The 24,378-nt window shown below is 48.7% G+C and overlaps 1 protein-coding gene and 1 long non-coding RNA gene across 2 annotated transcripts; one reads left to right on the top strand and one right to left on the bottom strand.

The window, feature by feature from the left end:
• The first annotated feature begins 11,937 nt into the window (after positions 1-11,937).
• On the top strand, positions 11,938-16,162 carry LOC138110818 (uncharacterized). The gene is made up of 3 exons (XR_011151088.1): positions 11,938-12,047; positions 14,049-14,148; positions 14,854-16,162. It is a non-coding gene; the product is annotated as an uncharacterized lncRNA (long non-coding RNA).
• A 1,155-nt stretch (positions 16,163-17,317) lies between these two features.
• On the bottom strand, positions 17,318-21,066 carry NFKBIA (NFKB inhibitor alpha). Its single transcript, XM_069017814.1, has 6 exons — positions 20,660-21,066; positions 20,229-20,337; positions 19,510-19,720; positions 18,931-19,019; positions 18,551-18,811; positions 17,318-18,071 (listed from the first exon to the last, which is right to left on the bottom strand). Exons 1-6 carry the CDS (start codon positions 20,881-20,883, stop codon positions 18,024-18,026), a joined length of 942 nt encoding a protein of 313 aa, XP_068873915.1. The 5' UTR covers positions 20,884-21,066; the 3' UTR covers positions 17,318-18,023.
• Positions 21,067-24,378: the final 3,312 nt, after the last annotated feature.

Consider the following 24,378-nt stretch of genomic DNA (forward strand, 5'->3'; position numbering starts at 1 on the left):
AACCCAGGAACAGGAGTTTTTCATTGCAAGTTACCATGGGAAACACTCCACTTTCTGAGAAAAAAAACCAAACACCTAAAAGCAAGCAAACAAACAAACAAAAAACTTAAAAAAAAAAAATTAAATTATCTGTGTGGCACACCCATTTACACTGAAATCCAGTACATCCAGGTAGAAATTGCATCAGCTTGATCCAGGTGTAATTTTGCTGTGATTATAGTTATTTCAGGCAAAGTCTTCGTCCGTCCCTCTCTGCCCTGATCTTCTTTGGCTGCCTGACAATTGCCTTTCCCCATGTTCAGTTTCTGTGTTTCTGCCCCCAACCCGACCCTCACTGAGAAGCTTTTCTGTGTTCTCATAGCCGTTGTGGGCAATGTAATGTAGTACATTTCAAAACCAGGTTTTGTCTGGCTGCTTCATGGCAACTCCACACTGGCATTTGATTTTGGTCCTTCAAAGTGGGATCCTCTCCCATTTCAGTATTTGGATCTTTCTCCTCATAGCTCTTCTGCTGTGCCTGTGTTCAGTGCAGCATGTTACCAGTTACAGCGACTTCACGGCAAATCCACCCCCTAGCTCTCTGCATTCAAAGGAAATGGAATAAAGAAGGGACTGTCAGCTCAGATGTGACATAAAGCGTCCATGAAGCAGAGAAGAACAATCAGCTCAAACACTTCCCTTGCTGGCTTAGATAGAGTGGAAGTGGTGAAGCTCTCCTTGATGAGCAGCAACAGGTCATGAGAGCTGAGTCACCAAGACACCTACCTGTCAGCAGGTGATTTGGGACATGTCAGCTGTCTCTCAGAGGGCCCACATGGGATGGCACGTGCTGCTCACATTGCAAAGATTTAGCTGTGCACTGTTACTGAGGAAATGGAAGGTGGCTGTCACACCACAGTTAACATAAGAAGTGAAGGGAGCCCTGCATATAATGCAGGACAGGTACTTTTACTTTCAGCACTGGTTTTGTTTATACAGCCTGGGTGGAGGCAGGAACCCCACCAAAACAAGCTTGCAAAAGGAACATTTCATTTGTGGAAGGAATATGGAATTTCCCAAGGTAAGAGCAGCAGGTTTAAGTGACTGCATTTCCGTCAAGCAGCTGGCATCCTTTCCAGTGCCCCACCTCCTCCTCTCCAGCCTTGCTTCCTTTCAGGCTGAGGGCAGCTGTGGCTCCTCTGGCTCACAGCCAGCCCTGGAGCTCAGTGCCTGCCTGCCTGGAGCCAGGCCTGTTTTCAAGGTGAGCCCTTGTACGTGAGTAGGGGTAACACCTGTGCACTGAGACAGCTGTGCTACTCCTCCCCTCTCCTCTCCTCCCTGATGCTGGGTGGCCCCAGGGCCTGAAGGGGGCTGAAAATTGATTCTTCCATTTGCCATGATAAAGCACTGAGAGGCAGCAGACTCTTCTCATTCTTTTGATTTTCTGTATTTCAACAGGGCATACACTTGGTCATGCAAGTTGCCATTTTCCCTTACAGTTTCTCATGGCAGCCCCATGTCCCAGCATGGGCAACATCTATTTCCCTGGTGTCCTCCTGACCTTGATTGCTCACTGGAGGGGGCCCCTCTCCTACCTCCAGCCTGCTCTGTGCTCCCAAGTAATCCTACTGGCTTCTCTTGCTCATTCCCATGATAAGCCTTCAAGGCCCTCTCTGTCTTTTTAGATGGAAATTGCACAAACTCTACCTCTCCTTTCCTCTAGGCTCAAGAGGTAAAAGCCTCTTTGCCTGCTGCTAGGAAGACTTGCTCCTCCTGCCTGCCCTGGCAATTTGGTGGATTTCTTGGAGGGTTTTCTTTCATGGTTTGGGCCACAAGGACTTTTATTCTTCTAGACCCAGCTCTGGAAGAGGTTTTCAGTCTCCCTGCTCTCACTTACCCCTCCCACTGGAGGCTGATCCCCCTCAGATGGCTGGTGGAGTAATTAGAGTGAAATTCCCTGTGCTTGCTTTGGGCAAAATTATGCAGGTTAACTTAAATTAAGGCGCCCTGGCTGGTTCTGTCTGAACCGAACTAGGGGAAAGCTCATGCAATCCTCTCTGCTAGCTGTGATATGAGTGCTGTGGCAGCCAGGCAGACCAGGGTTGTCAGCTCTTCCACCTGCAAAGCTGGGGCTGAGCAAGCCATGTCCTGTGTTGCACTTCTCCACATGGGGCCAAAACCAGCCCAGCTCTGTGCTAAGCAGAGGTGCTTAGCTGGTTAGCTAAGGAGGTTGGCTGCAAGCACTAGCCACAGGTTCTGCTAAAATATCTGCCTATCCTAACATCCAGACTCCTGAGTCGGCTGGAGCTGGCTGTTTCCTCAGGTCTGGCGTGAACAGCACTGGCTTTCACAGCCTTCCTCTTTTCCTCCTGAAATATGCCAAAGGTAACACTCTGCCAGGTGAACGTAATAAACTTCCAGCTAGGAAATCCACATGAGAAAGGGGTTTTTCTTGTCCTGCAGTGCAAAGGCTGCCAGGCACATTTCCATGCAAATGAGGCCTGACCCCCAGACAGGAGAGTGGGAAGAGGGGCCATGCAGTCTCCTTTTCTTCCCTAATGCCAGAGATTCAGGACAGTGGCATAGGGTCAGGGACAGAGTGCAAGAGTGTGAGATTAAGTTGCTTGGCCAGGAGGGAATAAAGATCCAGCAGTCCTTGAGTGGGCCTATTGAAAGGTCCTGCCCTTGGGTGAGGCATGCATCCACGCAGACCCCTGGCTGTTCAGGGGCTTCCAAGCCAAGAGTGAAGCCACTAGTGAGTTGTACACACTGCAGGAGCTATGGAGCTGCTGAGCACAGGCTTTCCAGGTGCTGGCTTTGGATACAGGCTTTCACAGCCTATCAGCATCCCAATGTAGGGTTTTAAACCTCTCTTGGGATCCATGCTCAAGTGCTGATTTCCACTACTGGACAGAAAGTAATTCTTCTTGAAGCTGGGATGAAATAGCTGCTGTATTCCTGTGGCACTTTAGAATGCACTTCTGGAGGCCCTGCAGCATGAGCCCTGGCTGGGACTGGATTATATTGCTCCTCGTTCTTCTGCTGTTGGGTAGTTAAGGTAGACACCAACATGGGCAGAAGCATTGCCCTGCACAGGCCTGAACTACTAGTTGCCTAAGAGCCCAAGCGATGGTGAGGTTATTTATATCCCTGCCTTTCCAGCACTGGTCATGGCTGAAGACAACACACCAGCCTGGAAAGACCTCTGGGCTGGTGATTGGGGTGGCCTTACTAAGTGTCAAACTCAACCTGTTGCTCAATGAGTTGTTTTTTTCATGTAACCCTGACACAGCTTGCAATAGCCTGGCTGGCAAATCGATTGCAGCACGGAGAGCAATGTGAGCAGCTCCTTCAGTGGCTCCATGTGGGCCCAAGGTTGATCATTCCTGGCATTAATTATGGGTTTGCTCAACTCTGAGGATGAGGCCTCTGTTTTGCAGTATAATCACAGGAGCTCGGATGGCCACAAGCACAGCTTTGATTCTCACATTGAGCAAGCGTTCAGAGAACACGTGCGGCTGCTGCAGTGCCTGACAGGTAAACGTGCTGGGGCTGACGGAGGTGAGCGACCTTGGAACCTGTCACCACATCCTGGATGCTGAGGATGTTGTAATATCTCCTGCCAGGGGCTTCCCTGCTTGTGTAACTCCTGGCAGCCCCTTTCTGCGGAGCGGTCTCTGGTGGCCAGTAGAGGCTGCCAGCTCCTGTAGCAAGGCTTCTAGGAACAGACCAGTTTATCACCTCCAAGTTGTTAAATCTAATCAAACAAAACACAAGAGTTCAGCGAGCTGAGAAACCTACTTTGCACAGGAACTTGTGTGATCAGAGTGCCAGCTGTCAGAAGGCTGGGAGAAAGAGGGAGATCATTGGGATTGAAACAGCAAAAGCATACCCTGGGAGCTGTGTCTCCTTCTAGGTAACTCTGCAGGCTGGATGGATGCCTGTCTCCAAGCACGGGCATTACTATGTGGCTGGAGTGTGTCCCTACAGGTGTTCCAAGAGCTGTAACTAGCCCGACAGTCCGTGGTGTAGGGAGGAGGTGACTTTATTCTGGTGATAGAAAGGTTTGGGTGCCGGGGAATTCCCAGCTTTTCATGTCATTTGAGTTTGGATGGCTGCAAATTTTTGACAACAAAGAAAGCTGTGCCAAAATTAATGACTAGCTATTCCACACACAGACCACCCTGCTGAATTAGTCGCAAGTTTCTATCCAAACCAGGGCTCAGTCGATCCTTGGCAGGCTATGTGCAGGGGAGGATTCCTCTGACCTTTTCCCTGGACGAGATCCACTGAGCACAGACCAGTAACCCTGAGCTGACATTGAGCAACCCCAGCAAAACAGCAGCTGTGTCCAGTCACCTGAGTGTTTGGAAATCCTGGACTCTCGATTGCAGAAAGTGCAGCGGATGTGCCCTGGCTGTACTGGGCAGACTGTCCCCTCATGTGCTGGAGGTCCCAAGAGTGTAACCTGCCAAGCTTACCACATGCATGCAGCTTCTCCCAGCACGGCAACCTTTCTGTCGGGCCAGGAAACCCCAAACAGAAATAGGGCAACCCCTGCCTGCCCAAGCACCTTGGGATTTCTCCCTAGCAATGCACTGTGGGCTTTTTGCAGCAAACTATGACCCAGTCACATGCTTTGCCTGGCCACAGAGCCTGAGCCTTGTACTCGATCCGCCTTTTCAGGCAGCGTGCAGAGGCAGGCCCAGCAGCGTGCCTGGCTGCCAGCTGCGGGGGCAAGGGCTGCAGCTCCCGGATGCTTTGGCAGGGAGCCATGGCTGACATGCTGGGCAGCCTGCCCTAGAAGATCTTCAGGTTTAGTCAGGCAGGAGCAGGCTGAAGTGGTGGGGGGAGTGTTAGTGTAGAGTTCAGCTCCAGCTCTTCATGCCAGTGTCACCTAAGCCTTGCTCAAAGCATATCTAGATTAAAAATGCTGGATTCTTCTAGCAAGATATCTATTCCTCTCCTAAGGGGCTGCACCCATGGAGAGTTGTGGTTATGCATTTTCTAGTAGATGAGAGAGGGGCAAAATATTCCAGCTGCTTCCCCCTGCTCTCTGTCCTTCTATGCAGTATGGGTTTCTGCTCCCTGTATTACAGTATCTTGGAGCAAGCCTTGCTCAGTTATTCTGTTATGGGAAAGGGACAGTCTGCTGTCCTAGGGTGTGCTTCTTTCTGCGTGCCTCAGATCAGGGGGACAAAAGCAGAGGCCACGGAAAACATTCTTCACAGAACAGATCTGTTATGACCTCTGATCCTGAGTCACCTCCTTTGCCCTGCTGTGCTGGCCAGCCTGAGGCTGGGTGTGCACCTCTGGCCTTGACATTTCCCTTTGCTCATATGGCAGCCCCTTGCTCTATATTCTGGGCAGCAGATGTGCCCAGTGGACTCCTGCAAGCTGGCAGGTACACAAAAGTGAGGTGATGCAATGCTTATCATTGCCATGCTTACACCTTTCCAAGGAACTGGTTTTTTATCTCCCAGCTCCACATCCCACTGCCCCTTTGCCTATGTATACACAGAGAAGTTCTCTGTAAGGAGGAACTGGATTGTCTGGAAAACATCCTGCGATTCACTCTGCCAGTTGGTTCTGGACAACTGCTCTGTGTGGCTCTGCACTTGCTAAGATGTGGTAAAAAAATCTCCAAGGAGTACCTTGAAAGAGAGGTGGGCTTTTTCAGTAGATATAGCTAAATGCAGGGAAGGAGAACACAGCAGGGACCTGAGATGGAAAGGAAACAGGAAGACCTGTCACTGCTTTATGTGTTTCACTCTCAGAGCAGCAGTCTTCTGTACTTCCCTTAAAAGAAAGAAAAGGCAAAGATGATTCACGTCCCATTCCCCAGCTCAGCCTTGAAGCAGCGTTAGTGTGACTAAGGTCCTTGCTGCATCATTTCTTTCTCCATCTGATGCCGAGAAGGTTGTAGCAGGGCAGATTGTGATTAAGTGGAATTTCTCAATGTTGAAAGACATTTGAGATTTGTCCCGGTGATTAATAAAATTACTTGGGGGGCCATAGGAAAATTTGATCCTATACATTTTTTTCTGAAGAGCATGAACCCTTTGAAAGTCCCATGTGTGAAAACTTAGAGAACAGAATTTGCATGGGGTGCCTCTGCCAGCAAAGCTGAGCAAAGGTGAAACCCGTCATACCACAGGGCCCCTGCCAGCAAGAAATCCTCCTGAATTTCCACATACCTCTGGTTACTGGAGTCCACAGCCTTTTTACCTTACCTTACTGCACACCACTGGAGGAAGTCTGCTAATTTAGTAGAGCCTAAAGCATGTGAGGGAGGTCCAGTGCACAGACAACAGCCCAAATCTTGCCAGTCCCAGCAAAAGTCAGAGTGGGTATGTTTGCAGCTGCTTTAACACTGTAGCTGATGGCTTTACCAGCTCATATTCCTCATGGCTCTGCAGAGGAGAGGACAGGCAGCACATATGCTCCAGGCAGCATCTGCCCTGGGGAGCACCTGCTCTACAAACACCTATTTAAAGGCAGTCCCTGCCCTGGGGAGCTTGCAGCCCAAAGCTCGGGCAGAGAAGCTGCAGGCCAGAAGCTTGTGTGGGCTGTGACTCCATGTCCTACAGCAACGTTCTGTGTCTGCTGGTTTGTGGTGCCCTAAGGTGCACATGTAGCCTGCCTGGGCGAGGAGCAGCCGAGATGGATGGGGTGGCAGTGGCTTTACCCAGTCACAAGCACGATGAACAGCAGAGATGGAGCCAGACCCTGTCTGTGCCACTTGTTACTAGAAGGTGCTTTGGAGAAAAGGTGATATTTTACTTTCTCATTGTCCTCAGTGCTTTTAAGGAGCAGACAGAGTCCTCCTATGCTGCAGCATAAATCACCAACTAGTTGTACCTCATTTTTCCCATTGGAGACTTAGAACATTTGTACTGTGAGTATTTTAAATGGCTAACACCACATTCGGTCAGACTCTGCTGTTATTGCAATTCCTAATGTACATTACTGGCTGTTTGCTAGCAAAAACATTTCTTTCCCTCTCCCTCATTCCTTTGGTATTGATCAGCCTGATCTGTCCTGGCTTCTCAAAGGGAGGTTTTCTCTCAAGACATTTGCAGCCCCAGTTGGCAGATGCTGGAAGCATACAGCTCTCGCGGAGGCCCCTTCTGGGGACTCTCAAAACTGTGCCAGCAGCGTGTCTGGCATTGTACATGAGTTCTGTGAGGTGCTGCCTACAGACAGAGGGCCCAGCAGGTTGCCAGTTAGCAAAAGGGAGATGCTCTGGGTTTATGCAGGAGCAAGTTCATTAGGGATATGATTACAGCTCTGCAAGAAATGAGTTAACTATCAGCTGTAAGAGGGAGAGAGACACTGATGTAGCTGCTGCACTGCATATGAGAAGAATCATCCCATCTGCAGCTTGATGCAGCCCATGCCACATACACACAGTTCAAACAATTTCCTCTTCCTTCTGCACTTCTTGTAATGCAGCCACGTGTGTCGAGCTCTCACTTTCAAGGGCAGATCTTCAGTACGTATTTTGATCCTGTCTGAGCAGGAGCCAAAAAAAAGCCAGCTAGTGTTGATGGGATAAAGGCACTTCACTTTGCAGCCAGGGGAGCAGTCAGCCATTGCAGCAAAATTCACACCAATCATAAGTCATAACCATACATTTCAGGGACCACAGGGCTAAGCACGTTCCCTGCTGAAGCTTTGATGCCTTGCAGATATTTGCATGTATCACCATTGCTTCTTTTTCTAACCTCTGCTTCATAAAAAAAAAAAGTTAAAATGAAATTCCATGCAAAGCAGCTCCATCACTGCACCAGCTTGCACTTTCCTTTCTGAAGAGCTCTGGGAGGCTCAGTTCAGGGGAGGTGAGCTGCTCCATTCATTGGAGATTAAAAGCAGGAGGAGCCTCTCTGCTTTAACCCTTTAAAGGGGACATTTTGCAGTGCTTGCTCTCATTTTGAAGCTTGCTTGCTTCTGAATGTCATGACTGCTTACATCCACTGTATGTGGGTCATGCCCTGAAATCTGGATTTCCACCCTCCAGTGACAGACTGATGAGGTTCATTGGGACCATACTCTGCACATTTCACGGATCTCACACATCTTGTCTTTGACTTCCTACTGTGGCTTACTGAGGCCGCTCCTCTATGGCTAGTGGAATACAGCTTGGAGTGCCAGGCACTGGAGGGGACACTGCCTGCCCTGACCATGGGCTTTGGTGTCAGGAGCACTTGTATCCAATGGCTGGTCCTGTGTGCAGACTCAGCTGCCACCAGGAGCAAACAGCAACTGAGCCCAGCTGCAAATTCAATGAAGCATGTGTCATAGCACTGCTCTTTGGGCTAAGTAGTTACTGAAATGTGATAAAAAGTCTGTCCTGTCATTAGGGAATATTTGCTTTTCATTTCACCCTGAAAACACCTCTTTGTGACGACATGCAGCAGTATGCATCCATTCTCTCCTCTGGCTGGGCCAGGTCCAGACCCAGCCTGGGTTAAAAGCCCTCCATCTCCCTGCAGCACCAACAGACAGGCATGGGGGAAGGAGGGGGCACTGAGAGGCAGGATCATTTGTGCCATTGCCAGCACCCTGCCCAGCAGCAGCATCCTCACTTATTCACCTGCACACCTCAGCTCAGGCAGAAGGCCAGCCATGGCCTAAAGGGAGGCTGCTCCCAAGTTGTTTTCTTGGTGTCTTCGGAGATAGGACTCAGAACCTCTGGGGACTGAAGATGATACTTTATGTGCCATTTAGCAAAATTATTCATAAGTCTACACAGACCTGCCTTTATCCTGTGCTTACAAGGAACATGCAGTTTCTATTGAGAGCATTCAAGGGCCCAGCTGTAAATTCAGTGAAGCAGAATAGCTACAGAGACAACATTTTTCTTACAGTGATGTTGAGAAGCCATCTGTGGTGGTGTTTCATGATGAATGTGCTTACAACACCAGGGACTTGCCTCCAGGAAGAGGACACACTGAGCTGCACATGCTTTGTTGCTGAATGAAAGCATCTGCATGGGAAATACCTAACACTCCCTGGGTGATGTACATTTGGATCACACCGTCGGTTTCCAGATATGGTCTGTCATGGGCAAAATATCTGGTGGCAGGACACTGGTTGGTGTCAGAATCAGCATCAGTTTACCATCCAAAGTCCGTACACTTGACACAGATTGCTTTGCAGCCCCAAAACCTTCAGCATAAAAGTGTCCTCAGGATCAATTTTGAAAATATCACCTCCAATGAGCTGAGTTTTCTTCCTGGTATATTTAGAGCAGCCAAAAGGTAGAGTCAATGGTTAGAGGGAATAGGATGTACATGTGTGAAGGGGGCTAGATGCTGTGAGGGTGAGAGAAAGCAGAGCCAAGCAGTCCTGATGGAAGGCTGCTAGCTCTAAGGCGAAATGAAGATCTGCCCCTATGCAAGCATGAGGAGTTTAATAGCTATTACATAGATGGTAATTGGATGCAAATTTGAGGGTTGGCTTTTCAGAGGTGGCATGGTAAGCTCCAGGATGGAGGTATGCCCAGTTCACATGACTCAGGAAAAGAGTGGGAGAGGACAGAAATTCTGCTATGTCACAATCGCAAAAGCTTAGGAGAAAACATTTTTCAGGTGAGTGAGAAAACAAACATCTGAAGTTTCCAATGAGTAAGGAAAAAAAATGAAATAAATTCTTGTTTTCTGAGTGTAAAGAAGTAATCTCTTTCATTTTACAAGTTCTCAATATGGTTTTAGTCTTACATATTTTTTTAAAAATTCATTGTTTCTAACTGAAACAAAGAGCAAAACATCTGACAGGAGGAAAAGTGCCAGCAAAACCTCCACATGAGGAGAGCAGACTTCAGGCTGGTCAGGGAATTAGCAAGCAAGGTCCCCATGGAAAATGTTTTTGCAGGTGCTGGTCACTTTTTAAGCACTACCTCCTAAGGGCACAAGGGCAGGCAATAGCAGAAGTTAAGGAGGTAAGGCAGAAGTCCAGCTTGGCTGAACAGGAATCTTCCCTTGGAAATAAGGAAAAAAAAGGGAGGTGAATGCCCAGTGGAAGCAAGGTCAAGTGACATGGGAAGAATACAGAGATATTGCTTGCCACCATAGGGAGAAAATTCACGCAGCCAAAGCTCAACTGGAGTTGAAGCCAGAACTGTGGGGACAATAAAAAGAGATTTTCAAATACGATAATGGCAAAAGCAGCACTGGAACAGGCTCCCCAGGGCAGTGGTCACAGCATCAAGCCTGATAGGGTTCAAGAAGTGTTTGGACAACGGTGTGACTCTTGGGGATGTTCCTGTACAGGGCCAGGAGTTGATGATCCTTATGGGTCCCTTCCAATTCAGCATATTCTGTGGTTCTATGATTTCCTTTGCAAAACAGAATAAAAAAAGGCTATTTTGAATCATTCTACTTGTTCTTAGATTTTGAGCAGAAAATCTGGAGATATTGACACTTGTTGCCGGGACTCAGCTGCACTCACATCTTCTACACATACACACACGTCTTTGGAAGAAATGTCTGTGGTCCTACTTGTGGCATGGAGCTGCCATGTGCTCTAAAGAGATGCTTTAATTTTGTACGGTGCATGGATGCAGCTCAGTCCTCAGCCTTCTGCCCCTCAGTACAGCTGTTTTTAGGGAGAGGCTTCCCAGAGCCCCATGTCTAGGTAGGCTTGCTTGGTCATGCCACCATGTGCCTGGAACTGCTCATGGAAGGAACCCAACTGCCAAGTAAATGGCCTGGTTTCCCTCTTCTGCTTTGTGTGGACTTCTCTGAAAAAGGAAACAGAATTATCAGTTCCTTACTTTATGAGTCCCTCAGATACAGGAGTGTCTTGTGGAGGGAAGTGGGTGATCTGGTCACCTTGGCAGTCCAGCTGTGTGGAGAAGAGAAACTGGCTTTTTGTGTCATCACCCAGGGCAGAAAGGCAGTCCTGGAGTCCTGGCCTTCCCTGGACCAGCTCACCTCTCTTCCTCTGGGACAGAGTAAGAGGAGAGGACGCTGTGGGGAAACCTTTGAGGCCATGATGACTTTTTGCCTTTTCTTTTATACCCCTTTTATATACCTTTTTATAATTTTTTGTATTAGTGGGTTTTAGCCTACATTCTTAGACTTATTTGTCAAGCTAGGAGACTAAACATCTTAGAAACCTTGTAGTTAGGGATCAGAAAGCCCCAGACACCAAGGTCCTCTCCAGAACACATTTTGTAAACTAAGATAGAACCATCCAGGGGAAGGTTCCTCGGGGAGGGGGGCTCACTTGAGCCTCTCACTGGGGAATCTTTGATAGATATGCTAATTAGTAAGACCTATGAGGTCATACCCGATCTATCAGGTGTGTGCATTGCAGGGTGCATTTCAGTGCATTCCACCTGGGCGTGGTGCACCTAGGGATCCTTAAAATAAATACCGAGGTAAAATCCCTTTTCCCCTTCTAACCATGTTTGATTCTTGATTTTAAGATCAAGAAAAGGCATCACCTGAAGCATTTCTGCATGAAAAGTGCTATGGTTGATCTAGGCTGTGAAGGGAATGAGACTGCCTCAACAGTGGACCTTATCTGCTGTTGTTGGTGGTGTCCCACCTAGCTTTTGCATCCTGGTGGCACTGCTGCCTTCTTGCCATTTTAGTTGCTGAACATGCCCTTGTTTTGTTTGATTGCCTGTTTGAACCTGGCTGACTGCAGCTGAAGCCTGCCAGCCTCCCACACAGCTGTAGGGCTAACCCTGTTTCCACCTCGTTATTCCAGTTTCCAAAGGTCTGAGTGCTGTCTGCAAGAGTGGTTATCAGGGCAGGAGACATGGCAGTTTGAGAGCTATCCCCTCCCACGGTGGGGTAGTCCAGCAGACCAGCACCAGGTGCTTCAGCTTGCTACTGCCAGCAGACAAGGCTGCACAGGCAGGAGCATGAAGAGGTCTGGGGTGGGTGGACAGACAGAAGGTGTTGGGTGTTCTACTGATTTTCTGTTTTATTCTAGCAGCCTAGTTCATAGACTGTTAGAGAAGAGGTGGAGATAAGTGTGCTCAAGGGTCAGAGGGCGTTTGAATCCCCTGCCATGGGAGTGTTTTCCCCAAGCTATGTTTGGCACAGCCTGAGGTAAGGAGCCTCCATGCAGCTTGGGGGAGGGCTTGTTTGTTTGTTTGTTTGTTTCTTTGTTTGCTAGGGTAAAACGTCTCAGAGAAGGTGCTGCCAGGGGTCAGATCTAAGTTTTTGGAAGAAATCCAGAAACACCAGCCTTGACGCACACTGGAATGGAAACCCATTCACTTAGAAAAAAAGGAAAGAAAAGAGTGCTTTCATTCTGTGTGCTGCACAGGCTGGGCAGCCATCCTTACTGACTTTCAGTCCTCCTCAGCTCAGTATGCATGTAGAGCTTTGACTGAGACGTGGTGTGTCCTTCTCCGAAGCAGAGAGGAAAAACACCACACGGGTCCTCCCACGCTGCAGGAGCAAACACCACGGCCCGGCTCTCTTTTCCCACTGGTCCGTGCTCCTCGCGGGGGCTGCCTCTCACTTGACCCCTGGGCACTCCCTGATGAGAACAAAGCGTTGCTGAAGTAGAGCAGCTGCACTCAGAGTCTTCTGTAGGGCCTTGGGAAACTCCCTCCTTCAAGCTACTGAAATCCAGGAGTAATAATTAACCAAGCTAAGTGTTGCACTGTAATTGTAGCTGTGTGCCCTTCAAGGTGTGCATGCATGTGAAAAAATATTTGTGTTTTAAGGCTCTTTCTTGAACCATACATGTTCACATTGTGCTTTCAGCTGGAGAGATGACAAGCTTCCCTTGAAAGATGCACAGGAAAATTAATCTGAACTAGCTAAAACTGTGAATGGGAAAAGGATTTAATTTAAAGGGGTGCAGGCTTGTTCCTTCAGAGCAAGGAAGCCCCTGGGGCTGGTGGTGGGCAGGTAAGAGGCTGCATTTCTGCAGCTGGAGAGGCAGTGGAGCCCGGTGCTGTGGTTCATGGCCGCTGTAACAGGGGAAAACTGCAGAAATGAGTGTATGGGGAAAATCCCAGCTCTCTTCTGACAGGACTGGAAAGTCCTGTTTGGAAAATTGGATGAGGAGACAGTCCTGGGAAAATCTGAGCACTGGATCATGGCAAGGGCAGGCAATCAAACCTCCAGTGTATCAGGGGGAGTTTCTGTTTCAATCTCTCTGGAATTAAACTTCTTGCATTATGGCCTGATAAATGTGTCAGTATTTAAAGGAAACCTTTTGTTCCTGTTAATGCTTCAAAGAAGGGACAAGGAGGTGAGTGATGCCAGAGCTGTGACAGGCAGTTGCTGGAGAAGGGAAGAGGCTGTGCAGCAGCTGTCCAGGTCACATTTTCTGTCCCGGCTGGCATGAGGGGACAGGACTTTCCTGTTCCCTCATCTCTCGGGATACTGTGCAGTTCTCACTCTTCAGCAAAGCGCTGGTGCTGGGAGCACAGCAATGCTGGAAAAAGCCCTTCCTCCACCTCCCTGAAGTGAGGGTAGCCATTTGTCCAGGGAGAGATTCTTTCCTGCCACACCTGCACTCTCTTTTTTTGCAATTCTCACTTCTAGGAACAGCCAGATGCTTAATTATTTTCACAGTTCAGCTTCCACAGAAAAATATGTGATTCCTGATATGTGCTGGGCCTCTGCCTGGCCCAGAGTCCATCATCATTGAAGATTTCCCATTAAAACAAATCACAAATGATACTTGTCCTCCCCCCTGGAGATCACAGTGTCTTTCCTTGGTTTTTCCTTCTGGATTCACCTTTTCCTTTACTCACTCAACCATCTTGCTCACCCAAATCTGAATGGAAGCTGTGGGGCAAAGTCAGCAGCAGTGAGGCTGCCACTCTTAGGCATAAGCTAAGGGTCCTGGTGGCCTCACTGCCTTCTGGTGCATCAGGTCCTTGCAGGAAGACAGTTAGATGTCTCCACCAGCTGCAGGCAGGACACATGGTTGATAAACACTGTCTGTTGGCCCCTGCCTTAACCTATAGTTCTTGGTGTGTAAAATGCTAAGCAGTCAATAGGGACCCCTTCCTAATGTCAAAAGGCTGAAGGAGGAGAAGAAGACAGTAAGGCTAAGGCCTCTAAGTTAGACCTCTCTCTGTTTAGGAGCAGACACACCAACGTCTACATGTCAAACAGCTCACACAGCCCAAGCTGGGTGCAAGGAGTGTGCTGCACCATAACCCAAGAGTGGCAGAACAAGCAGGTGGGAAAGGATGGTGAAAGGGGTCTGCTCATGACTGCAGATATCAGGCTGGTGCTGGAGCCAGCACAAAGCCTCCCTAGGTGTGGGGTTGCCTTTTGCCCTCGCTTTTTACACTTTCCAAAGCTGCAGGGAATGGAAGAGAAAGGCTCCAAATTACTGGGGGAAAAATCAGACCTTGGGCTCTGCTGTCCAACATCACCACCCTGGCAGTCCATATTTTATCTGTCACCACCGTAAGGTTCTTGACAAGTCCAGGGCTGATGCTGAGAAGGTTGAAAGGCACTGAAGGTGGCATCTTGGTTGTGGTTCGGGTGAGAAAGGCCTTCAGTGAGCAGGAATGCAAGGAGGAAGAGGAGGGTGTGGGAGGAAATGAGGAGTTTTTTTCTTTGTCTGTAGTACAAGGAAGTATGGGAATATCCCTGTGGGATTATCAAAGAGATTTACAAGAATGGGCAGCAGGGAAAGGCTGGAAACAAAATGTAACCTCATGCTGTGTAATGTAATGACGGGAGAATGAGCTGGTGTTGCAGGTGAAAAGGGTGGGGGGGGCATGCGGAAAGGGAGGAAGGGAAAAAAGAACAGGCAGAGGCAGATATGAGTGCCAAAGGCAATAAAAGCAGAGGACACAGGCATGGCATGGGCTGACAAAAGTGAGGACGCTAATGGAGAGAGGGCCAGTTAGGAAACTAAATCTGAACTTCACAGGACCTCGATCTGCAGCAGCATGGATGCTCTTGAAGCTTGCAGAGCCACACAGGGCACATGGCAAAGTGCTGGGACAGAATTTTGAACCCTGGACCAGTGTGAGGAGGCACTGGTAGAAACAAGAACAAGCTAGTGTGCTCTGCAAATAGGAGCCATGCTGAATAAGGAAAAAGTGATGCTGGAAGAACAAATGCATAAGGAGCTCTTGCTCTGTCTCCTACAAATGAGACCATGCAACGTATCTGCCAGAATGCCAAGAAGACAGTGTGAAGGCAGGTCATCACCAAAACCACTCTCAGAAGATCTTTCTAAAGGCATGGGTGTGGAAAGGGCAGAGGCAGGGTGGACATGCAGCAGTTAAGGGCACATGTTCAAAACTGGGGGTGCCAGGGGGCTGTCCTACAGCGGACAGTAGTCCCATATCATCTAGTGAACAGGCAAAGCTCTCCAATGAGTAATCCTGCATTAACAGTGCACAAATACACAACATGTCCCAACCTATTTTGCTAACAAACACACGTTCTCACATTGATCTCTGTCCTACTTGCTCTACTCATGTTCCTCCGCGTATGTTACATGGTTACTTTTGCATGACGGGTGGAGGCAAACAGAGCAAAACCAGCATGTGGTATTTTGGCAATGATTTTGTTTAGCTGCAAAACTTCCTCGTACAGTAGAACATTTCCTTAATTTATTAAGTCATTGCAGAATTCTTGTAAGATTATAGCAGTGCCTTTCTAGATACTTTCTCTAAATACTGCAATGGGCAGCAGAGAATGTACCACTGCCTCCGAAACTACTCGGCCAGCCTGGTACTACTGATAACTGCATTTTTCTCCATCCCTCTGGCCTTCAAATGAGAAGTATTTGCCTTCAGATGGTATCTATTTAAATATTTGCATACTTGGTCCAGCTGTGTACCCAAAGACTTTTAGACCACTGATAGCTATAGCTGGTGAATGCCTCTGCAGGGCCTTGACAGCATTTCCAGCTCTTGTTCTGCAAGGGGAAACTGAAATGTAGCAAGGCGAACACTGCAGTTTCTATTTCCAGCTGTGGAATCACTTGGGATTCTTTGCTGGTGAAAAACCTGTAGCAGCAAGTGAGCAAACTTCCACAGTCACTGCTCCCAGCTCAGGTTTAATGGTTGGTCAGAGTGCAAGGTGAGTTCCCAACAAGAAAAAAGCTTTGGCAGATTCTCATCCAGCCCCACACCTGGAAAATGCAGGTTTGCAATGCACATGTGGCCATGTCTGCCAGAAGGAAGTTTCAGTGCATATACCTGGGGTATGCTCATGCAATGAGAGTGGAAAGGAAATAAAAATTACTCAGGATGACAATTTTATATAATCCTTTCCACAGTGGCTTTTGGCTCCCATGCAAATTAGGAAACACACTGGCAGCTGGGGTGTTCTTCCTCATACCAGCAAACCCTCCTTAGAGCAGGTTGTGCGCCAAGAACCCCTTGGGAGGAGCAGGCCAGAAAAAGGAATGGGTGTCCCTGTGCAACCTGGGGCCACAGTGTTCTCCAACAGCCTGAGCTGGGCCAGGTGCCAGCAGCACAGAATTCCCCTGGCCAACACTCTTGGCAGAGCTCCATCATCCTGCGTCAGCAGCTTTGCTTCTCCCTGTCTCCATCCAGGAGGTATGGCACACGTGGTCACCTTTTACACAACCCACCCTTTACACAGACACAGAACAGGCTAAAAAGTCTGTGGCTGAAAGTAGTCCAACACTGTGATGCACTGCCACCAGATAATGAGGTGGAGCAGAGGATTTGGGCAAAGTGATTCTGTTTGCCTGAATGCTGGAGAGAAACTTGACAAGTAACTGAAGCAGTTAAAGCCACACCTTCATTGCTATGAACTGGACAAGAGCTGTAGCTCCTGCAGTGGGGACACCCCCCGCCTAAATTTCAGAGGTGCGAGGCAGCAGCACATTTTCACAGGACGTGTTCCCTCTTCTCACAGAAATCCCCTCTGGAAATTCCAAAGGAGTCAGAGTTCAAACCAAAGCTGGGCCAGGTGATGAACAAGAGGTGAGCAGACGCAGGGCTGTGCTGCAAGCCTCCAACCTCCCCCGGCAAGAGCTGTGAAGTATTGGAGCTGGAACAAAAGGTGCCATGAGGGCAAGTGGGTGGGTGCTGCCAAAAACACCCTAAAACCCCCTCTCTAGTGGGTGGCCAGCCTGGTGCTGGAAGAGAGGGGGAATCCCAGCCCCACAATGCCCCTGCTGCAGCGGGTGCAGGAAACACCACCTACATCTGCTTCCAAAATTAGCTGCAGCAGAAGGGCTGAGAGCTACAAGCTACTTAGGTGTCTTACCACTGCTAGAGTGAATCACCTAAAACCCCTGAGACTGTGATCCCAATTGGCTACTAGGTGTTAAACGTTTCTTAAAAAGCAAACCAGATAGATTCCCACGATCTCAGGAAGGTAGGCAATGAACCATTTCACAGACTAGGTATGGTAATCTGACTTTTTTTTAATAAATACATATCTCACATGTACCAAAATAATTATAAACAAAAAATGTACAGTATTTACACAATATACAGTTGCTAAAAAGTGTAGCAATTATGACACACACGGTGTGAAACACACTTTTCCAATGCCCACAGTTAACATTATTGCTACTTTTGCCTAAGAGCCAAGAGGACATCAGTCCCTTGGTCTGACTCCTCCGCCTGGGATGGCCCACTGAGAGCAGCTGAGGTCAGTCAGAAAGGACAGGGACTGCCACCAGCCCAACGCAAATGAATGCAGAGTCTCTGAGAAGGGGTGTTGGCATGAGTCCACCTTGCCATGAAAGGACACTTGCTCCATGTAGTACTTAATGCCACAAGAGAGCCTCCTATAACGAGCAGGTTGGATGTGTAGTCTGGTACCTTCACAGGGCTGAGAAGATTGGCTATGTGGCTCTTTATCAGGTGGTGTGAATAATCACAGGTCTGTACTGATGTTACACATCCCACTCCTCTATTTAAACACAAGGCAGATCCTGGAACTGTCCTGTTACAATCATGTGCTCCTTCTCCTCGCTGGGCAGTGTAGTACTTCCCTCCTCTTTTTTCTCTCCACATTGTGACTTTCTTTTTAAATGAAGAAAGTCAGTTCTTTTTCTATACGTGTACATGTATACAGTCACTTCTTTTCAGAGAAAGCTCTGCTTTAAAATGCCAGTTGTCGTCCTCCAATAAGGCAATCATCATATATAAGCTGCAAAAAAAACCCCAAAACACTGTTAATGCAAAAATATTACTTCAAGTATCATATCCACTCTGGGATAACCGCCAAATTCTGCATGCCCAGACTTCAGCAGTGTATAAAATTTCTACACCAAAATGGTTACATATGCCATTTAATGCAGAACTCAGAAAAACAAATTCTAGGGAGCAGAAAACCACCCACTAACTTGAATTTTCTCTGATGAAGTTCTGTGTCAGCCACAGAATGGTGTTCAGAGAACCATGTCGCATGAAGTTAACTCCATTCCCTCGTGTTATTTTTTACATTTTATTCCTACTCTGTTTATATGCTTGCTCCATCTGCCATTTTGCTGATTGTTGATAGCATAATCTTTTGTATACCTGTCTGTTATACAGCAAGAGGGGTGTGCTATCAGAGTGACACCAAAAAATACCCTGCACAGGACAGGATTTTCCCCTTCTCTTGTAAAGATGAGAACTGCTACTTACTTCATCCTCTGTGAACTCCGGCTCCGATTCACTGCTCTCTTCATCCTCACTTTCTGGCAACATCTGCAGGTCAGCTGTGGTCAGCTGCTTCAGCTGTTCCTGTATGCTTGAGTTGTCTCTTCCCCATGTGAGTTGATAGGGGGAATAGCCCTGATAGGTCACTTTGTTCACATCTGCCCCATGTTTCACCAAAAGCGACACTAGGTCTGAATTCTGCAGATCGACTGCCAAATGTAGTGCTGTTCTGCCATTGCACGGCTCCTGTGCGAAAATAGCACAAGGTTTGGCATGTTAGGAGAGGCAGAGACATTGTCAGATCATCATTGATTCTTAAGACTACAAAGCACCACTCAGTTAAATTCATGGTAAAAGTTACATACCTGGGCATTTACATCGGCTCCCAAGGACAGCAGATACTCAACAATACCCAAGTATCCTTGAATAGATGCCAAATGAAGACATGTATGTCCTGAAACACAAACAAAGGGAAAACTTCAGTAACTCTAACTCAATGCCTCATCAGTATTTAAAAGTCAAGATGATAGGCCAGGATGGTATCTAAATTTGCAATTCATTCACAGCAAAAGGGTGTTTTCCAGAAGAACTTTCCAGCTTCCAGTATGAATAAAAGGGCTGGATTTTGAGAAGATTTCTTGAAGGCTTTATTCCAGTGTTTGAGTGCAACTTATTACAACCAAAAAAAGGAGGAGCAGGGCAAAGGCACTCACTAAAAACGCAAAATTTAAAGCCATGAGAGACTATGATCAACAGTGAGAAGGCCTACAAGACAATGGCATTTTAGAAGAGTCAGACACTGCTGTATGCTTTGGGCTCCTCAACTCTCAAATGGGGCATAATAATCCTTCTCCACCTCTCCAGGGACCTTTGAGATCTACCAGAGACCAACCCTATCCTCAGCCCAGCACACCAAGATGAACTGTTCAGGAGTGTGCCCATACCGTTGTAGTTGGTTGCCTGCAGGACAGCGAGGAGGTGGTGTGGCTGGCAGTACTGTGTGAGCACGCTGACGCTCCTGAGGGAGCCCTGCTGGCAGGCAATGTGCAGGGGGGTGTTTCCTCGGAAGTCCCTGATTTCCAGGTCGCATCCGGCCTTCAGAAGATGCTCAGCAATTTCAGGCTGATCAGTTATCACTGCCAGGTGAAGAGGAGTCTGCAAGCATAAGAGTAAAAGCAGACTGTTAAGTTACACCACGAACTTGGCAGCAACATCTAGACAAGCAGACCTCTTGACCACTTGGTGATTTGTGCCAAATCACGAAAGCATGCCCCATAATCTCAGTTCTTTGTGCTTCCCAAGTTGCTGTATAGTTGCCCATTCATCTGGAAGTGATGAACTTCGGGCTTTCTGGATAAACCAACAGTCAATTGGTATGAAGGGTATCATTAACATCTCCATAAAGAGGGATGCAACCCATTGCATCATATTTGAAAAATGTGGGCGTTAAATGCCACTCTCTCGGGGGAGAGGAAGCATTGTACCAACACCGGCTGGAGCCAGCTGGGGACTTTCCTGAACGCAGGCTTTGATTCAATTGATTCCAACAATAAAACAAAACAAACAAACAAAAAAAAGGGACTTTTTTGGGGGAATTCCCCAGAGGGACTGTGTGGGTGTGGCAGGGGCTGATCCGGATTTGGGGCTATCGAGGTGAAAGTACCTGGCTGAGGTTATTCTGGAAGTTCAGGAAAGCCCGGTCACCGGCTGCCTGCTGGATCACCTCCAGGCTCAGGGCTTTTTCCTCGTGAATAATGGCCAAGTGGAGAAAACTGCAGGGGGGAGAAAAGGAGTAATTAAGCGACACGCGTTAACCCCCCCGACGCCAGGTTCAGCCCCGCGCGCGGGGGGCCGGGCCGGGTCACGCGCGGCTGTCGCAAGCCGGGGCTTTCGGCGCGGCCGGGGCTTTCCGCGGCCGCGGGAGCCGCCTCTGCCTGGCGCCGCTCCAGGGACTTTCCGCACCCCCTCCCTTCCCTCCCGGCGCGGCCCAGCCCGGCGCCGCCCCGCCGGCAGCACATCCTGTCCCGGACTGGTCGTGCCGAGTTCCCAACCGTGTCCAAGCCACCCGTGCCCCGTCTTCGACCCCCCACTTACGTGTCCCCGTCCTCCGTCAGCTGCTGTGCCCAGGCGGGCGGCTCGCGGGGCTGCAGCCGTATGTCCTCCAGCTCCTTCACCAGCTGCCGGTACTCCTCCTCCTTCATGGAATCCAGGCCACTGTCGTGGCGGTCGTCGAGTGGGAAGGCGCCCTGACGCTCCTTCTTGGGGTGCTCGTAGCCGTCCATGGCGGGCGGCTCGGCGGCGCGGCGAGCGCTGATCATGGCGGCGGAGCGGCGGGCACTGCGAGTGAGCGGCGGCGGCGGCGGCGCCTCGCATATACAGCGCGGCCGGGGGATTTCTGCGGGGGAGGAGCCGCCGAGGACGGGAATTTCCAGCCAGTCAAAGCCCGACCGACGGGTCCAGTCCTGCTCGGCGCCGCGGGCGCTGGCAGGGAGGGCGGAGCGGCTCGGGCCGCCCAGAAGGGGCGTCGGAGGGGCGGGAAGAGGTCAGGCCGGGAGAGAACTTGGCGTTTTTCCAGGCGGGAAGTACTCGCTTCCCCGGCGTGCCCGTCGGTACTTCCCTGCCGCGCCCCGGGGGGTTTTCCCTGCCCTGGCTGGTCCTGGGGCTCCGGATGCCTTCTCCCCGGCGGGGTCCCACTCCACCTCGGGTCCTTGCGCGCTGCGGGGCCCCTCGAAGGCCGAGGAGCGCCTCAGTGCTGGGCACTGCTGGCCCTGATTGCACCCTGCATTCCCCCGGCGTTCCGTCAATTTCGTAAGAGGGGCTGCAGGATCACAGAATCAGAATAATTTGGGTTGGAAGGGTCCTATAAAGAAGATTTTTTTTCCTGTCTTGCAACTGTTTCTGGCCTCACTGAGTGTCTGCGCGTTTTTCCCCCTTTGGTCATTTTCCCATGGGATGGCATTCCTTTGAACAAGAATTTAGGAGAAAATAAAGGCCCGTCTAGACCAACCAGCCTGCCATGAGCAGGGACATCTTCAACTGGATGCCCCATCCAACCTGACGTTTAATTTTTCCAGGGATGGGGCATCCACCACCTTTCTGGGCAACCTGTAACAGTGTTTCACCACCCTCGTTGTAAAAAATCTTCTTCCTTATATCTAATCTAAATTGACCTTCCTTCTGATTGAAACCCTTACCCCTTATCTTATGGCAACAGGCCCAGCTACAAAGCCTGTCCCCATCTGTTTTTATAGGCTGCCTTCAAGCACTGCAAGGCCCCAGCATGGTCCTCACAGGTGTCTCCAGCCAGAGGGCCAGGCTATAAGCATTAACACTCTTAGAAGCTTCATAACCCACGAGGTGCAGTGTAGCACACCACCTCTTTCTTCCACAATCTGCACAATGACAGATCTCTGAGCTTGTGAGGATCATTTTGAAGTCTGATGAGAGGGACCACCTTAGGAGACATTAAGCAGCACTCATTAGAAACAAGCTTTGTAACAAGCCCAGGGCAGCGAAGTCATGCTAAAATGTCAGGGAATCAAATACCACCGGAGTGATGCTGAGGCTGCTACTGCATCAGTACACTGTGTCTGCCCAGCTTGGCAGGGAGTGTCACTTGGAGAGATTCAGGCAGTATTGCACATGATGGATGTTACGCTGCCACAATGCCTGCAAGCGTACAGGTGTTGCCTGAGCATTTAGAGGATTTTGCATCTCTGGTGTGTAAGTTTTCGCTCTGTTTCAGTGCTGTGGGACCAGGACTGTGAGAATTCTGAGCCACTCCTGTATATCCAGTTCTGGTCCAGGACTGGACAAGCCTCTTTCAAAGGGTACATATCTGTAACAGAACAAATGTTTTAAAGAAGAAATTACATCTTCAGCCATTATTCTTACTTTCTCTGGCCGTTCCTAGTGACGCTTCTCTGTCTTTCTTTTACTGCTGTCATGCCATCTGTGGGTAATAAAGACTGGATAAATGCAGGACCCCACATGGATAAAAGGCATTGTCTGTCTCCAGAGCTGACAGCACTGAATTTTTTCCTGGTGAATTTTTGCTTCTGCTTCTCAGATGTAGGGGATTCCCAGGAAGAATTTTTCTTCTCTTGCAACTATTGCTGGCCTCGCTGAGTAACAGTGTCTGTGCTTTTTTTCCTTTTGTCATTTTCCCATGGGATGGCATCCCTTTGAACAAGAACTTATGAGAAAATCCAAAGATGAAAGGAACAGCCAGAGGAGAGGAAGAATGCCTGGCTTTCTGTGAGCAGATGTTTCTAATTTTCAGCCCAGCTGTGCCATTCCTGGGCTTCTTTTCAGTGTTCATCACTTGGCCTGGGACAACCCAGTGGTGCTTTTGGGCAGTTTTAGAAAAAAGCCATACAAGTCTTTCTTTTTTAAGTTAAAGGTTATGAAAGTTTTGTAAGCTTTTTGAAACAGTTCCCCGTTTTTAATGTAAATTGGCAGGGGAAATTTAATTAACAAATTCATCTCCTCCTATCTGCTTCTCTGCAAAAAAGGACGATGGGAGTTGAAAAGCAAGCTCCTGCTCTGCCTAGCAGGGGAATGAGCCCAGCAAGGACCTTGCTGTCTGCAGTTGGGATTTTGCTAGAACCAACAGACATTGAACTTGGAAACTTCTGTCCTAGCTGTGATGGCTGGAAATTGAGTTCAGCAAAAGGTATTCTTTGCCTCCTTCTATAAGTGACCTCCAGCTGCTCTCACAGGCCATCACAGGACTATTTTTAGCAAGCATTTGCCAGCAGCAGCCTCTTTTCAGAGGCACATGAGATGCTTTTATTTTGTGTGTGTTTTAACTTGGCAGCACTGCAGCCAGTTGTAGGTGGCGGAAAGGTGATGGAAAATGTTTTCTGGATGGAAAGTCATGCTGAGGCCAGCCCACTTCCTGCCCCAGGGAGATGCTGTTGCTCTGCAGCCTGGCCCTAGGCATCATGGGGGGGGCCAAGACATGGGCCGGTAACCCTGGGTGTTAGGCAGCCAAAAGCACAGCTCAAGAAGGGATTTAGCCCTAAAACCATAAGTAAAGCAGCAGCCAGCTGCAGATGCAGGGGTAAATGGAGCCCTCATAATGATAAAGCAAATAAAGCTGCTGTCTTCTCCGCAATTCCTCATAGTTAGCATAGTCGTTGTACAATATTTGCCTGAAGGTATGACGTATAGAAAACAGCATAAAGCAAAGGTTTTGGAGTGGTGAAGGTCATCGGTGCTGCTTTGTGCTGTTGAAGTACTGTCCTTTTTCTTTTTTTTTGAAAACCATCACATTCTAGCAGTTTTTCTGTACAATTTTCTATATGGTCCACAAGAGGAAAAGAGTAGAAAGAAACAAACCCAGATTTTGGGATATAGGGTGGAGCCTATCACAACCCTAGTTTCCTGTGTGGCCTCTCACCTAAGTGTTGCAGTTCTGGGAAGCTCAGACATGCCTCCCAGGAGATGGAGCAGCTGTACCTATCCAGGGACAGTGGTTGGCCCTGCTGAAACAGGAGCAAAATTTCATGAACACTGCAGTCATCTGTGCTAACCTGAACCTTCTTTGTCTGCTTGTGTATTCTGGTTTAATACCTCTGCTATGTCTGCATTAATTTCACAAGAGTGTTTTCTGTGCTTATCATCTTGAGAGGAGATTATCATTCTCTGCATTTTTAATTTGGGATTATGTTAACAGTCTCTGCTGCCTGGTCCAGCAGGCACTTCAAGGCCAACGGACTACCTAAAAGTTACTTTAACAATGTAAAAGACTGTAACCATGGGAGGTGGTTTTGCACCTGATACCTAAGAGCTAGGTTTTGCAAAAGTCT

The sequence above is a fragment of the Aphelocoma coerulescens genome, chromosome 5, assembly GCF_041296385.1.
Source record: "Aphelocoma coerulescens isolate FSJ_1873_10779 chromosome 5, UR_Acoe_1.0, whole genome shotgun sequence".
Lineage (NCBI taxonomy): Eukaryota > Metazoa > Chordata > Aves > Passeriformes > Corvidae > Aphelocoma > Aphelocoma coerulescens.

Excerpts from the sequence above, each read along its gene's own strand:
- NFKBIA (XM_069017814.1), bottom strand. The coding sequence starts at position 20,883 with ATGATCAGCGCTCGCCGCGCCGCCGAGCCGCCCGCCATGGACGGCTAC. Across the intron at positions 19,020-19,509 it reads GCAGGCAACCAACTACAACG|GACATACATGTCTTCATTTG; the intron begins GTATGGGCACAC and ends TTTGTGTTTCAG. Across the intron at positions 18,812-18,930 it reads GAGCCGATGTAAATGCCCAG|GAGCCGTGCAATGGCAGAAC; the intron begins GTATGTAACTTT and ends ATTTTCGCACAG.